The 11,693-nt window shown below is 45.0% G+C and overlaps 1 protein-coding gene across 1 annotated transcript in view; it reads left to right on the top strand.

Annotated features, from left to right (window-relative positions):
* Positions 1 to 4,638, top strand: part of LOC120914268 (zinc-alpha-2-glycoprotein-like) — a 32,383-nt gene extending 27,745 nt beyond the window's left edge. Inside the window, exon 5 of the mRNA XM_040324895.1 lies at positions 3,080 to 4,638. Within this exon, the coding sequence (XP_040180829.1) occupies positions 3,080 to 3,255 (176 nt within the window). The 3' untranslated portion in view covers positions 3,256 to 4,638. The remainder of the gene's footprint in view (positions 1 to 3,079) is intronic.
* The last annotated feature ends 7,055 nt before the right edge of the window (positions 4,639 to 11,693 follow it).

Below are 11,693 nucleotides of genomic sequence, written 5' to 3'. Positions count from 1 at the left end.
TCTAGCTAAACTATACAGTGTATAAATATACTGTATGTACAACACCTGGGATGTATATATATCCTCTACACATTGTAACATTAACTGACTAGCCTGCCTGTCTGCTCTATCTACCTGCAAAAAATGCCACTCTCTCTGTTCTCTCTTAATCACTGCAACACACTACACAAGGCCAACCTGCAGGCGGCCTTTTATAGTGTGGGGCGTGTACTAAACCCCATGAGCCATAATTGGCCAAAGCCGCCGCTTGCCCTCAACATGGGAATGGTGCTTTGGGGTGCCCCAATACACCTTGGCCCCCAGATCCCGCCCCCCCCTATGTAAATGGGTATTGGTTACATTGTACCTCTACCCATTCACCCAAAAATTTATCAAAAATTAAAAACCACAACAGGCAGTTCTTGACAATTACTTTATTAAAAAGGGAAAAAAAATGTCCCGCGATGTCCATCCATTTTCAATTACGCTGCCCGACGGACCCGAAAAATCTATAAAAAAAAAAAGAAGCCCCGCCTCCATGGGGGGCCTCCCGGCGTCTGCTGTCTTTTGAGTTTAACAGCTGTTATATAGGCAAGAGCGGGGGCCACTCGGGGACGTAACCGCACTCGGTATTATATACCCTGCCCCTTTCTGACATCATATGACAGGGGGGATGGGGTCATCTGGTTGCGTCAGTGGGCGGCCCCTTGCTTATATAAGAGCTGCCAAAGCGAAAAGCCAGCAGTTGCCGGGGGGCCTCCCATAAAGGCAGAGTTTTTTTCCTTTTTTTCTATTTTTCGGATCTGTCGGTCGGCATGATTGACGGTGGATGTACATCGTGGGACACTTTTTAAAGTGTCACAAACTGTCTCTAAAACTGTTATACTTTTTGACACTTTTTTTAGTGAATGGGTAGGGGTAAAATGTACCTGATACCCATTCACATAGTGGGGGGAGATCTGGGGGCCCCCTTGTTAAATGAGGGCTTCCAGGTTCTGGTAAGCTCCCCGCCCGCAGACCCCGACAAAGGAAGAGGCCCTTGCCACATGCCCTCAACCCCACCATGACCTAGTATGGTTCGGGGGGGCGCTCACTCGTGCCCCCTATCCTGACCTCCAGGCTGAATGCTCAGATAATGCTCAGCTAAGATTTTGGGGGAACCCCACGCAATTTTTTTTACATTTTGGCGTGGAGTTCCCCTTAAAATCCATACCAAACCAAAAGGTTTACCATTTTTTTCATTGATTTTTCATCTATATTGTCAGGACCCGGCAATACATTACAGCCGCGAGCAAGTTTAAATGCCATTTTTTCCTTTAGAAATTTAATTATTGCTGCGGCACTGTTCTACAGATTACACAGATGTTCAACTTTACAGGAAGACTAAGGGGACCCCCCCCCCAGGGATGATATTTAAAGGAATATTTCATTTTTATTGTTTTACTTTAAGCATTATTAAAATCACTGCTCCTGAAAAAACAATTGTTTTCAAAAAGTTTTTTTTGAATTGATATTGTCCCCTAGGGCAGTACCCGGCTCCTCATACATTTTTTTATGGCAATAACTTGCATATAAGCCTTTAAAATTAGGACTTTTGATTTTTCATGTTCGTGTCCTATAGACTTTAATAGAGTTTGCATGGTTACTATAACTTTTTGCCTGTTTGAGATGTTCCGGTGCGAACCGAACCGGGGGGTGTTCAGCTCATCCCTAGTTATTAACCTGATAACATTTGACAAGCTCTCCGAGACGGGAGCCTAAGCTGTGTGTTGGAGAAGGTAGCTATAAATAGATTAGCGCAGAGCTAAACTATACACAGGAAAGCTCTGCATGTGTGGGAGGGGGTGTGTGCCTTTCCTCCAATCAGCTGTCTCACAGTCTCTCACAGTGTCTAGCAATGATCCCCTCCTACAGGGGAACCAGGAATTGAAAATTCTAACAGATCGTGAACTTTCTAAACAGTATATCAAGGTAAAGACAGACAATATACCGTATTTATCGGCGTATAACACTCACCCCACTATAAACCACTTTGAAGCAAAATGATGGTATCTGAGCATCAATGCAGCCTGATCTGTGCCCATCTGCAGTCTCAATGCAGCCTGATCTGTGCCCATCTGCAGCCTCGATGCAGCCAGATCTGTGCCCATCTGCAACATTGCTCCTCACTGCAGCCTGATTTGTGCCCATCTGCAGCCTATACATTTACCAAAATGCCCTGCCTGTTCAGTGCCCATCTGCAGTCTTACCTTTCATTGTCAGATCATCCCTGCTGTCTCCGAGGGAGGAGGGGGAGCGAGCGCCACTGAATTACATAGAGCCATGTTCTCCTTCCTGTGTACCCGGTGCTCTGTCACTCACAGCCATGCCTCCTGACAGTATAGTGGTCCAATGCGGGGCCAGGAGGTGTGGCTGTGCGCTACGGAGTGACGGATACACAGGAAGGAGATCCCGGCTCTATGTAATTCAGCAGCGCTCGCTCCTCTTCACTCAGACAGCATGGATCGGCGTATAACACACACACGCGATTTTCCCCTGGTTTTAAGGGGGAAAAAGTGTGCGTTATACGCCGATAAATACGGTACATGTAAAACATATGTAGGGAGATTTGTTTCATCTCTGTGTATCATTTGAGGCTGTTCACTTCACTGGGTATACGGAGGGTTTACATCCACTTTAATAAATTAAACAAATTTTAACAAAAACTAAACTACATTTTATGAAAACTAAACAAAACTAAATGAATTTCATAACTAAATGAAATTTGCAAAAATAACAAATCTATCGAAAAGGAAACAAAACAAAATTTCCATTCTGCACATGTCTAATCTGTACATTTAGCGCCTTTGTGTTCAAAACACAATGGCCCCTGGAAGCTGACCAATTACATGTTAAAGGAAAGGTCCACCAAAATTAAAATACTCAACAGCTTCTAAAATTTGTCTGAGACTTTGGTAGTAAGAGAGCTTCTCATTGATGTTTATTTAAAAGGAATACACAGAAAATTCAGTTAAGAAATCATGGCTATATTGATTACTTATATATGTCTGTTTTATAATTTTTGGAACCTGGTTCTTATTTATTTATTTCCTTTATGCAGGGCTTTCTCAGGACGTAACTGATCTTAGCAGTAGCAGCAGTGGGAACAGTGACGAAAACTTCAGTGACAGTGGATATTTCACTGGAGGAATAATCGGCATATGTCTAGCTATCGTCATATTGGTGGTTCTTCTAGTATTTTCCTCTATATGGTGGGCAAAGAACAGAAGACCCTGATGTGTCACACTAGCACAAAACCATTGACATCTACTTTTAATTATGAATGGCAGAAGAAACCAAGACTGTTTATTTTTTTTTATTTTTTATTGTAACCATCAAAAAAAACTTGGCCAAGTCTTTCTTCCACTGGTAACCATTCAAGTCCCTGATTTGAATTTGCCAGCAACTTATGGCACCTATCTGTGCTATGGCATATGCATGTTTTATCTATTCCTGCAAATCCTGTATTTCGGTATTTCGGTATCATCTCTTAATTTTTTTTTCCATGGACATGGTGCAGATCTGATCTCATGCTCCCTTCCCAGAAGCCCAGAATCTTATCATCCAAACTAGCCAGCAGGGCACAAGATGTGTAATAAGGATGGACCAAGGCAGCCTTCATAAGTTCAAACCAATATTTGCATAATCGAGCACCCTGGGTTTGGAAGACGAATGTTTGTTTTTTGGTGTGTAGCGCCCTGTTCCTGATGACCAGGCGCTATGTTTAAATTTTTTGGGTGTCTGAGCTGGTAGTTAGCTGGGACTCCGATGATTAAGGCTAAATCAGCCTCAATTCCGGCTATGGCTGTCCTTGGAGGGTTTTCCCATTGTTTGCCTGTAGGTGGCATTACCACCACAGGCCAATGTTGGAACACGGGCAGACCAGAGTGTATAGAGTGTTTTTCCCTGCGAACAGGCCAGTGGGAGTGTTCTCCCCGCTGGGCATGCTGGGGAAGGATACTTAAGGGGTAGATGCCATTTTCTCTGTCTCTTTGCCTCGTGGCCCTCCTGGCGCGAGGTATGTGATGGTCCATTTTAAGCCTTGGGACCACATTGGCCCGAGGCTGTAATTCCGCCAGGTAGGCCCAGTTGTCTTGACTGGGGCTTGCACTTTGAAGGTGATCCTGTTCTGTCATTCCTGCGGGAGGAAGCCACTCAATGGAGAAAACCAGGGGAGGACCTGTCCTGGGGAGGACCAAGTGGAAGGCTGGTATCTCGGGAGAGGCCTGGTAACTTTATTGGAGGATAAACTGTATTCTATGATGCCTTACAGTGTTGCTAGGTCGGCTTAAAGGCTCTAAACTGTATGGCTGGAAATCCAGGGTACTAAATCCTGTGGCAGAAGATTCTGGAACAGTTTATTTCTACTTTCAAAGAAAGGTCTGTGGCAGAGACTGTATTCTATTCTTTTTGTCCGTGCATCATCCCGGCTGCTAGGCCAGTGAGAGGGGCCTATACGGGTGAGCAATACCCACTCTGAGGAAAGTGGTGAGTTTGACTTTTGAAACGTAGAAGTTCCCCAGTGATCTGCATCGTGTGCCTGAACCTTACCCTGACCATCCATTCCTCTACCTATACAAGTTTGTGTGAAATAAAACTTGACAGAAAAAGGATTTACAACTTGTGTGGACATTGAAGTTTCTTAGACTCTCATCTCATCCCGTAGAAAAACGAAGAGCGAGGTAACGTGCAAGGCTCAATTTTTTTTTTTTCTCAAAAAAGGATGTTTATTGAATAATATGGCAAAAATACATGGTTACATACATTATGTATGTTTCGTTTCTCTTCCTCTTTTGTACATCCATACATAACAACAAAATAATAAAATAAAAAAGAAAACAAACCACACAAAACTTCTGGAATGCTACATTCTCCTCCCACTAAACCATCACATTTTGCATTAGTACAATTGAAGAATAACAGCTAGCTCTCACACCTCTCAATCCGCTCCTTTGTATACAGAGTTTCAATCCCCTGGCCCTCTCCTCCTCCCCCCTTGACGGTATGCCCCTGATCCGGTCTTGAACCCTCGCCTCCGGCCTTTTATATGAGCAGCCTGTCCAGTACCAGCTCAAGCGGGGCTAATCCCGGGGAATTTAACCAGGGGGCCCACAGCAACTCAAACCTTCCCCACCGTTTCCTGTGCTGATAGATGTATTTCTCTGCCCGGAGAGTGAATCCCATCTGGGCTATCCACTCCCCCAACCTTGGGGGCTCCGCATCCTTCCAGTGCCTAAGGATAAGTTTGCGGGCCTGGAAAAGGGCCCTACCAACAGCTTTTTTAGGGTTATCCTCCAGTGGGAGGTCCTCTATAATACCCAAGATGCACAATTTGGGGGTCTGTGGTACCTGAATCATAAACACCTCATTCAGAGTTTTGAGAACCCCCCGCCCAATATAGGTGTAGCTTGGGGCACCGCCACATCAAATGGATGAGGTCTCCATGGTCCCTGGCACATCTATGACAGTTATCATCTGTCAGCCCCATCCTGTGCAGTCTGGCCGGGGTAAAATGTACTCGCAGAACAATGTATAGTTGTGACAAGCGGTGTGCTACATTGAGCGAGGCTCCCTGTATAGCTAGTAATGCCTCTCCCCACTGTTCCTCCTCGAAAACACCCACATCTCTTTCCCAGGAGGTCACCACCCTAGAAGGGAGGCCCGTCAAAAATGCTGTCAGTAACATGGCGTACGAGCTTGAAATTAAGCCCCTAAAGCTAGTTATCCCAGTCATAAAGTGGAAGATCGGGGCAGGGGATAATATCCAAGGGTTGCTTCCAGCCTGGGTCCTGATGGCATGTTTTAACTGCAATTAGTAGAAATGCATTGTCTGAGGAAGATCAAACTTCTCCCGGAGCTCTGCAAAGGAAAGCAGACGGCCCCCAGAGAAGATATGTACCAAGTGTGTAACCCCATATCTCCTCCAAAGTTCACCACATGTCAGAGACACAAGGCTCAAATTTAAACCAGCAGCTCCTACGGGGGTAGTGCTACAGGTGATATGTATCATCCACATTTACTACTGGAGGTTGTTGTGCTAAAATTCAACTGGGATTAATTTAGTTGTAGTTCTGTGATCCAATATATTGTAAATATGAGAGCTATACTGAACTTAATGCGAAAGTGGGCATAACTTTTTTATAAACTTACATAGGTTGTTCAAATGTAACATGTTGCTAGAGTAACTCTTCCTCTGTAGCAAGTCTTCTTCGATTTAACCACTTAAGGTTGGGCACCTGTACGTCCTCTTTAAGTACCCAGCCGTGGGTCGCGTGCCCGCGACCCGGTTCGAAGCTCCGCGGCCGCGGGACCCGCAGACCCGATCACCGCCGGAGTCCCGCGATTGGTCCCCGGAGCTGAAGAACGGGGAGAGCTGTGTGTAAACACAGCTTCCCCGTTCTTCACTGTGGCGCTGTCATTGATCGTCTGTTCCCTGATATAGGGAAAGGCAATCAATGATGTCACACGTCCAACCCCGCCCCCCCTACAGTTAGAAACACATATGAGGTCACACTTAAAGCAGAGTTCCACCCAAAGTTGGAACTTCCGCTTAATCCACTCCTCGCCCCCTTACATGCCACATTTGGCATGTAGTTTTTTTGGGGGGGGGGGAGTGGGGGCTTCAGGAGGAAGCCCCGAGGGGCTGCTAAGGCGAATAGCCTAATCGCCTTTCTGCAGCCCCTCCCTGTAGGCGATCGCCTGGGACACGTGACAGGTCCCAGGCGATCGCCTGTCCAATTGGATGGCGCGGTGCGCAGTGGCGCTCGTGCATGCACATTGGGTGCCTGGCCGTGAAGCAGAAAGCTGTCACGGCCAGGTGCCCACACTTGGAATGAAGACGCCGGCCGGAGAGGGGGGGAGAGGAGCGGAGCCCCGGCCGGAGCATCGCTGGAACGTGGAGCAGGTGAGTGTCTGTTTATTAAAAGCCAGCAGCTACACTTTTTGTAGCTGCTGACTTTTAATAAACATAAAAACTGACTGGAACACCCCTTTAACCCCTTCAGCGCCCCCTAGTGGTTAACTTCCAAACTGCAATTGTCATTTTCACAGTAAACAATGCATTTTTGTAGCATTTTTTGCTGTGAAAATGACAATAGTCCCAAAAATGTGTCAAAATTGTCCGATGTGTCCGTCATAGTGTCGCAGTCACGAAAAAAATCGCTGATGGCCACCATTAGTAGTAGATTTTTTTTTTTTTTATAAAAATGCAATAAAACTATCCCCTATTTTGTAAACGCTATAAATTTTGCGCAAACCAATTGATAAACGCTTATTGCGATTGTTTTTTACCAAAAATAGCTAGAAGAATATGTATCGGCCTAAACTGAGGAAAAAAAATGTTTTATATATTTTTGGGGGATATTTATTATAGCAAAAAGTAAAAAATATTGAATTTTTTTCAAAATTTTTGCTCTATCTTTGTTTATAGCGCAAAAAATAAAAGCCGCAGAGGTGATCAAATACCACCAAAAGAAAGCTCTATTTGTGGGAAAAAAAGGACACCAATTTTGTTTGGAAGCCACGTCGCACGACTGCGCAATTGTCAGTTAAAGCGACACAGTGCAGAATCGCAAAAAGGGGCCTGGTCCTTTACCTGCATTTTGGTCCGGGTCTTAAGTGGTTAATTGCAATTAAATATTGGTCTCCAAGCAGAAGCAATGTGCTGTCATTCAGTTCTTGATGAAGGAAGGGTGCAAGCTGTCCAACATCCACAGGAAACTATTATGTTTATTGAGATGGCACCACTGACAAGAGCAATGTCTTTTCATGGGTGACTCTTGTCAATGATGTGATCTCTGTAAATATTCTGTAGCACCAGAGCTTTTTTTCAGCTGGAACTTGGTGGAACCAGAGGTGGTGGAACTGGGTTCCATCACCTCTGGCTCAGGTCCACTGCTCCCTGATCACCACCATTACTTGAAAACACAAAAGTCCGGCTTCTATGCTTACAAGTGACAGCTTGTCTCCAAACAGCTCCCACAGATTAAATCTCCTGAGTGGCTCCCACTGAGTGGGATGGGGACAATGGAGATGCAGGTGTCCAGGGTGCAGTGCAATGCCAACATCACCACTGGATGATCTCCCTGAAAATGAGAGGGGCAGAGACAACTACAGTATGTAGGGAGGTACAAGAGCAGACTGGGTGCTTTAGTTTAATACAGCAACAAAAATAAGACACGTGGAAGATGGTGGAGCTTTTAAGGCGATGGGTAGAAGATGGGGGCAGTGGAGAGGGGTTGCATGCAGAGGTCAGAGCTGAAGAGTGGTGAAAGTGAGCTGTGGATGCAGATTTAAGCAGCTGTGGAAGAAGGCAGAATTATTTGTGTAGAGCACCCCAAAACTCTTCACTCTGTATGCAGCGCACCCCTGAATTCTGCACTATTTATGTAGTGCACCTCAAACTCTGCAGTCTGTGTGTAAACCCCCCTCTGAACTCTGCACTCTGTAAATAATGCACTTCTGGTATTTAATGGCTCTATTAAGACCCCCTCACTAAAAAAAAGGGGGAAAACTCTGCGCTAAACCCACTTACAAGTGAGGAAAAATTGATATATGACCTCTAAATAGAGGAAGGAATGAAAAAAATGAGTGAAAAATGAATTTAAATAGGGGAGTGCTGCTGCCTATTCAAAGCTCAAATACTTAAACTTCAAAGACGTATATACAAAAAAGAAATAAGCGCGCAGCTCCAAACATTTAAATGTGCAATCACAAGGGAGTGAAATAATGTTATATGAAAACCATAAAGTGATGAGAAAATTGATGTGTTGATACACCCTGTACCAGGTGAACAAAAAATATATAAATAAACCCAAAACGAATAAAGAAAGAGGTAATTGAGTGATCAAAGTCCTCAAAAAAAATATATCAAAGAAAATCCTGACCACCAGATACTTCCAAGCAATAGTTCAGCAATATATTCAGCTGAAGAATTATAAATACTGGGGTGAATTCAGGTAGGGGCGCGCAAAACAGCGGCGGCGTAACGTATGACATTTACGTTACGCCTCCGCAAGTTTAATGGGCAAGTGCTTGATTCACAAAGCACTTGCCTGTAAAGTTACGGCGGCATAGCGTAAAAGGGGCCGGCGTAAGCGCGCGTAATTCAAATGATCTCGTAAGGGGCGTGGATCATTTAAATTAGGCGCGTTTCCGCGCCGAACGTACTGCGCATGCGCCGTCCCTAAGATTTCCCGACGTGCATTGCGGTAAATGACGGCGCAAGGACGTCATTGGATTCGACGTGAACGCAAATGGCGTCCAGAGCCATTCACGGACGACTTACGCAAACGACGTAAAATTTTCAAATCGCGACGCGGGAACGACGTCCATACTTAACATTGGCTGCCCCTCCTAAGCAGGAGCAGCCTTACGACGAAAACGACGTACGCAAACGACGTAAAAACGAACGCCGGGCGCACGTACGTTTGTGAATCGGCGTAAGTATGTAATTTGCATACTGTACGCTGACAACTACGGAAGCGCCACCTAGCGGCCAGCGTCAGAATGCACCCTAAGATTCGACGGCATAAGAGACTTATGCCAGTCGTATCTTAGGCTAAAGTCGGCGTATCTAGCTTTCTGAATACAGAAAGTAGATACGCCGGCGCAACTAAGCAATTACGCTGCGTATCTATGGATACGCAGGCGTAATTGCTCTCTGAATCTACCCCACTGACTCTTACCCAATCGTTGGACCCCGGTTTTAAGGAGGTCAGATGAGCTTGTGCATCAGCCTGCCGGCCCCGATGTATAATCACTTATCTTGGGGAGGAGTGCTTCTATCTTGCAAGAAGGAAGAGTAAAGACTTCAGATGTTAGTGAAATTTGACCACACCCAAATGTATAATTTTATTTTTGTAGCTGCTGACTTTTAAAGAAGGTGTCATAGTCCGCTCTTAGTACTTGCCGTAATTCCTCACGACAGGCATTGAGGCGCTTAAGGATGTCACTGGACCTGGTGTTGGGATTTTTGTGTTGTGCTTCCAGTTCTGCTATGGACTCGTGCAGTTGCACCATACGTTGCTGTTTCTTTTTCTTTTCCCTGGAGGCAACCTGTATAAGGGTACCTCTAGCGAAAGCCTTGTGTGCACACCATATTGTCATAGGAGAGCATTCGCCATTGTCATTAAGGAGAAAAAATTCTTTCAGTTTTTCACCTATCTCATCCCTGGTTTTGGGGTGCGACAGGAGGAATGTATTATTACGCCACAACTGTCTGTGGGACGTTTTGCTGGCATCCACACCCACTGGCGTGTGGTCTGACCACATGATGCTGTGGATGTCAGCAGCCTGAACATTCTGAACATTCTGCAGCATATGCATATCAGTCAAGAAGAAATCGATTCTGGAGTAGCTATCATGTACATTTGAGTAGAAGGTGTAGTCTCTCTCGGTAGTCCTCAGGCATCGCCATGGATGAAAGAGTCTTTCTTCATGGCACAATGATCCTAAGGAGGGCCTCCGCCTGAGGGCCACTGAAGACACATCTAATTCCTCGTTCATAATCATATTAAAGTCACCACATATTACTAAACCACCCCTTTGCATTTTTTTTGCCTTTTTGATAACCTTTCGAATAAACCTTAAAGGCCTGACATTAGGCGCATACAGATTTACCAGAGTATAGGTGACATGGTCTATTTCTGCAACCAGTATGCGATAGCGTCCATAGGGGTCAGTATAATTCTGCAACAAAGAAAAGGTTAGTGTGTCTTTAAAAGCTATCATGACCCCATTCTTTTTGGTAGCATTCTTGGCAGTAAAGATGTGCGGAAATTTGGCATGCGTACATTTTGGGGGTTGTATGCTAGAAAAGTGATTTTCTTGTACGCATAAAACATCACATTTGGAATCTAGAGCTGATTTCCAAAGGGCCCTGCGCTTATAAGGGCTATTGAGTCTCCTCACATTGTATGACATGAATTTAAGTGTCATTCCACTGGTAGGCTGAGCAGCAGTGCCATCTAGTGGTAGTTTTGAGCGGCAACAGGATAAGTCTAGGTATGTTCAGAATGCATAGAATCAAAATGAAAAAAAAAAAGTGTCCTTGCGACTCTTGAAACCAAAAACGTCCCAAAAAGGTCAGGCCGCTTGGCACGCGGTGAGCACGTTACGGAAAACATCTTGTAACAAAGTGTGGAGGAAAGAAACATAGTATCAGCCGAACATCGGGTGCCATACAGGTAGTAAAAGACAAATTTAATGTCACCAGGTTCAAGCAAAAACGAAAAAAACATTTAAGATAAAGGGAAGGCAGTTCTCAGAAGAAAATATCAGGCAGCATAGCATTTCTGCAAATAAAAGTTACTTACTCCTCCTGTTCTGCCGTTGGGAATTGCGATTGTGGAGAGGAGGATCAAGTTCTGGAGGGAGACTGTCAGCAGGGATCAGACGCCATTTGTGGAGGAGACCGAGACCTTTATCCAGCGATGCGATCAAATGCAATTCGTTGTTCATGTCCACTAGCAGTTTAGCTGGGAAGCCCCATTTGTAGAGGATCTTGTGGTTACGCAGTATCTTAGTGATGGGGACCAAGTTGTGTCTTGCAGATAGTGTAGCTTGCGACAGGTCAGCATAGAATCCGATTCCAGCAAAGGGATCAGGTAACTCAGGATGTTGTCTGGCGTAGCGCATAAGCTGATCCTTTGTGATAAAAGTGGATTCTTGCTATC

This window comes from Rana temporaria, chromosome 9 (assembly GCF_905171775.1).
Source record: "Rana temporaria chromosome 9, aRanTem1.1, whole genome shotgun sequence".
Lineage (NCBI taxonomy): Eukaryota > Metazoa > Chordata > Amphibia > Anura > Ranidae > Rana > Rana temporaria.
This window is presented reverse-complemented; position numbering and strand designations above follow the sequence as displayed.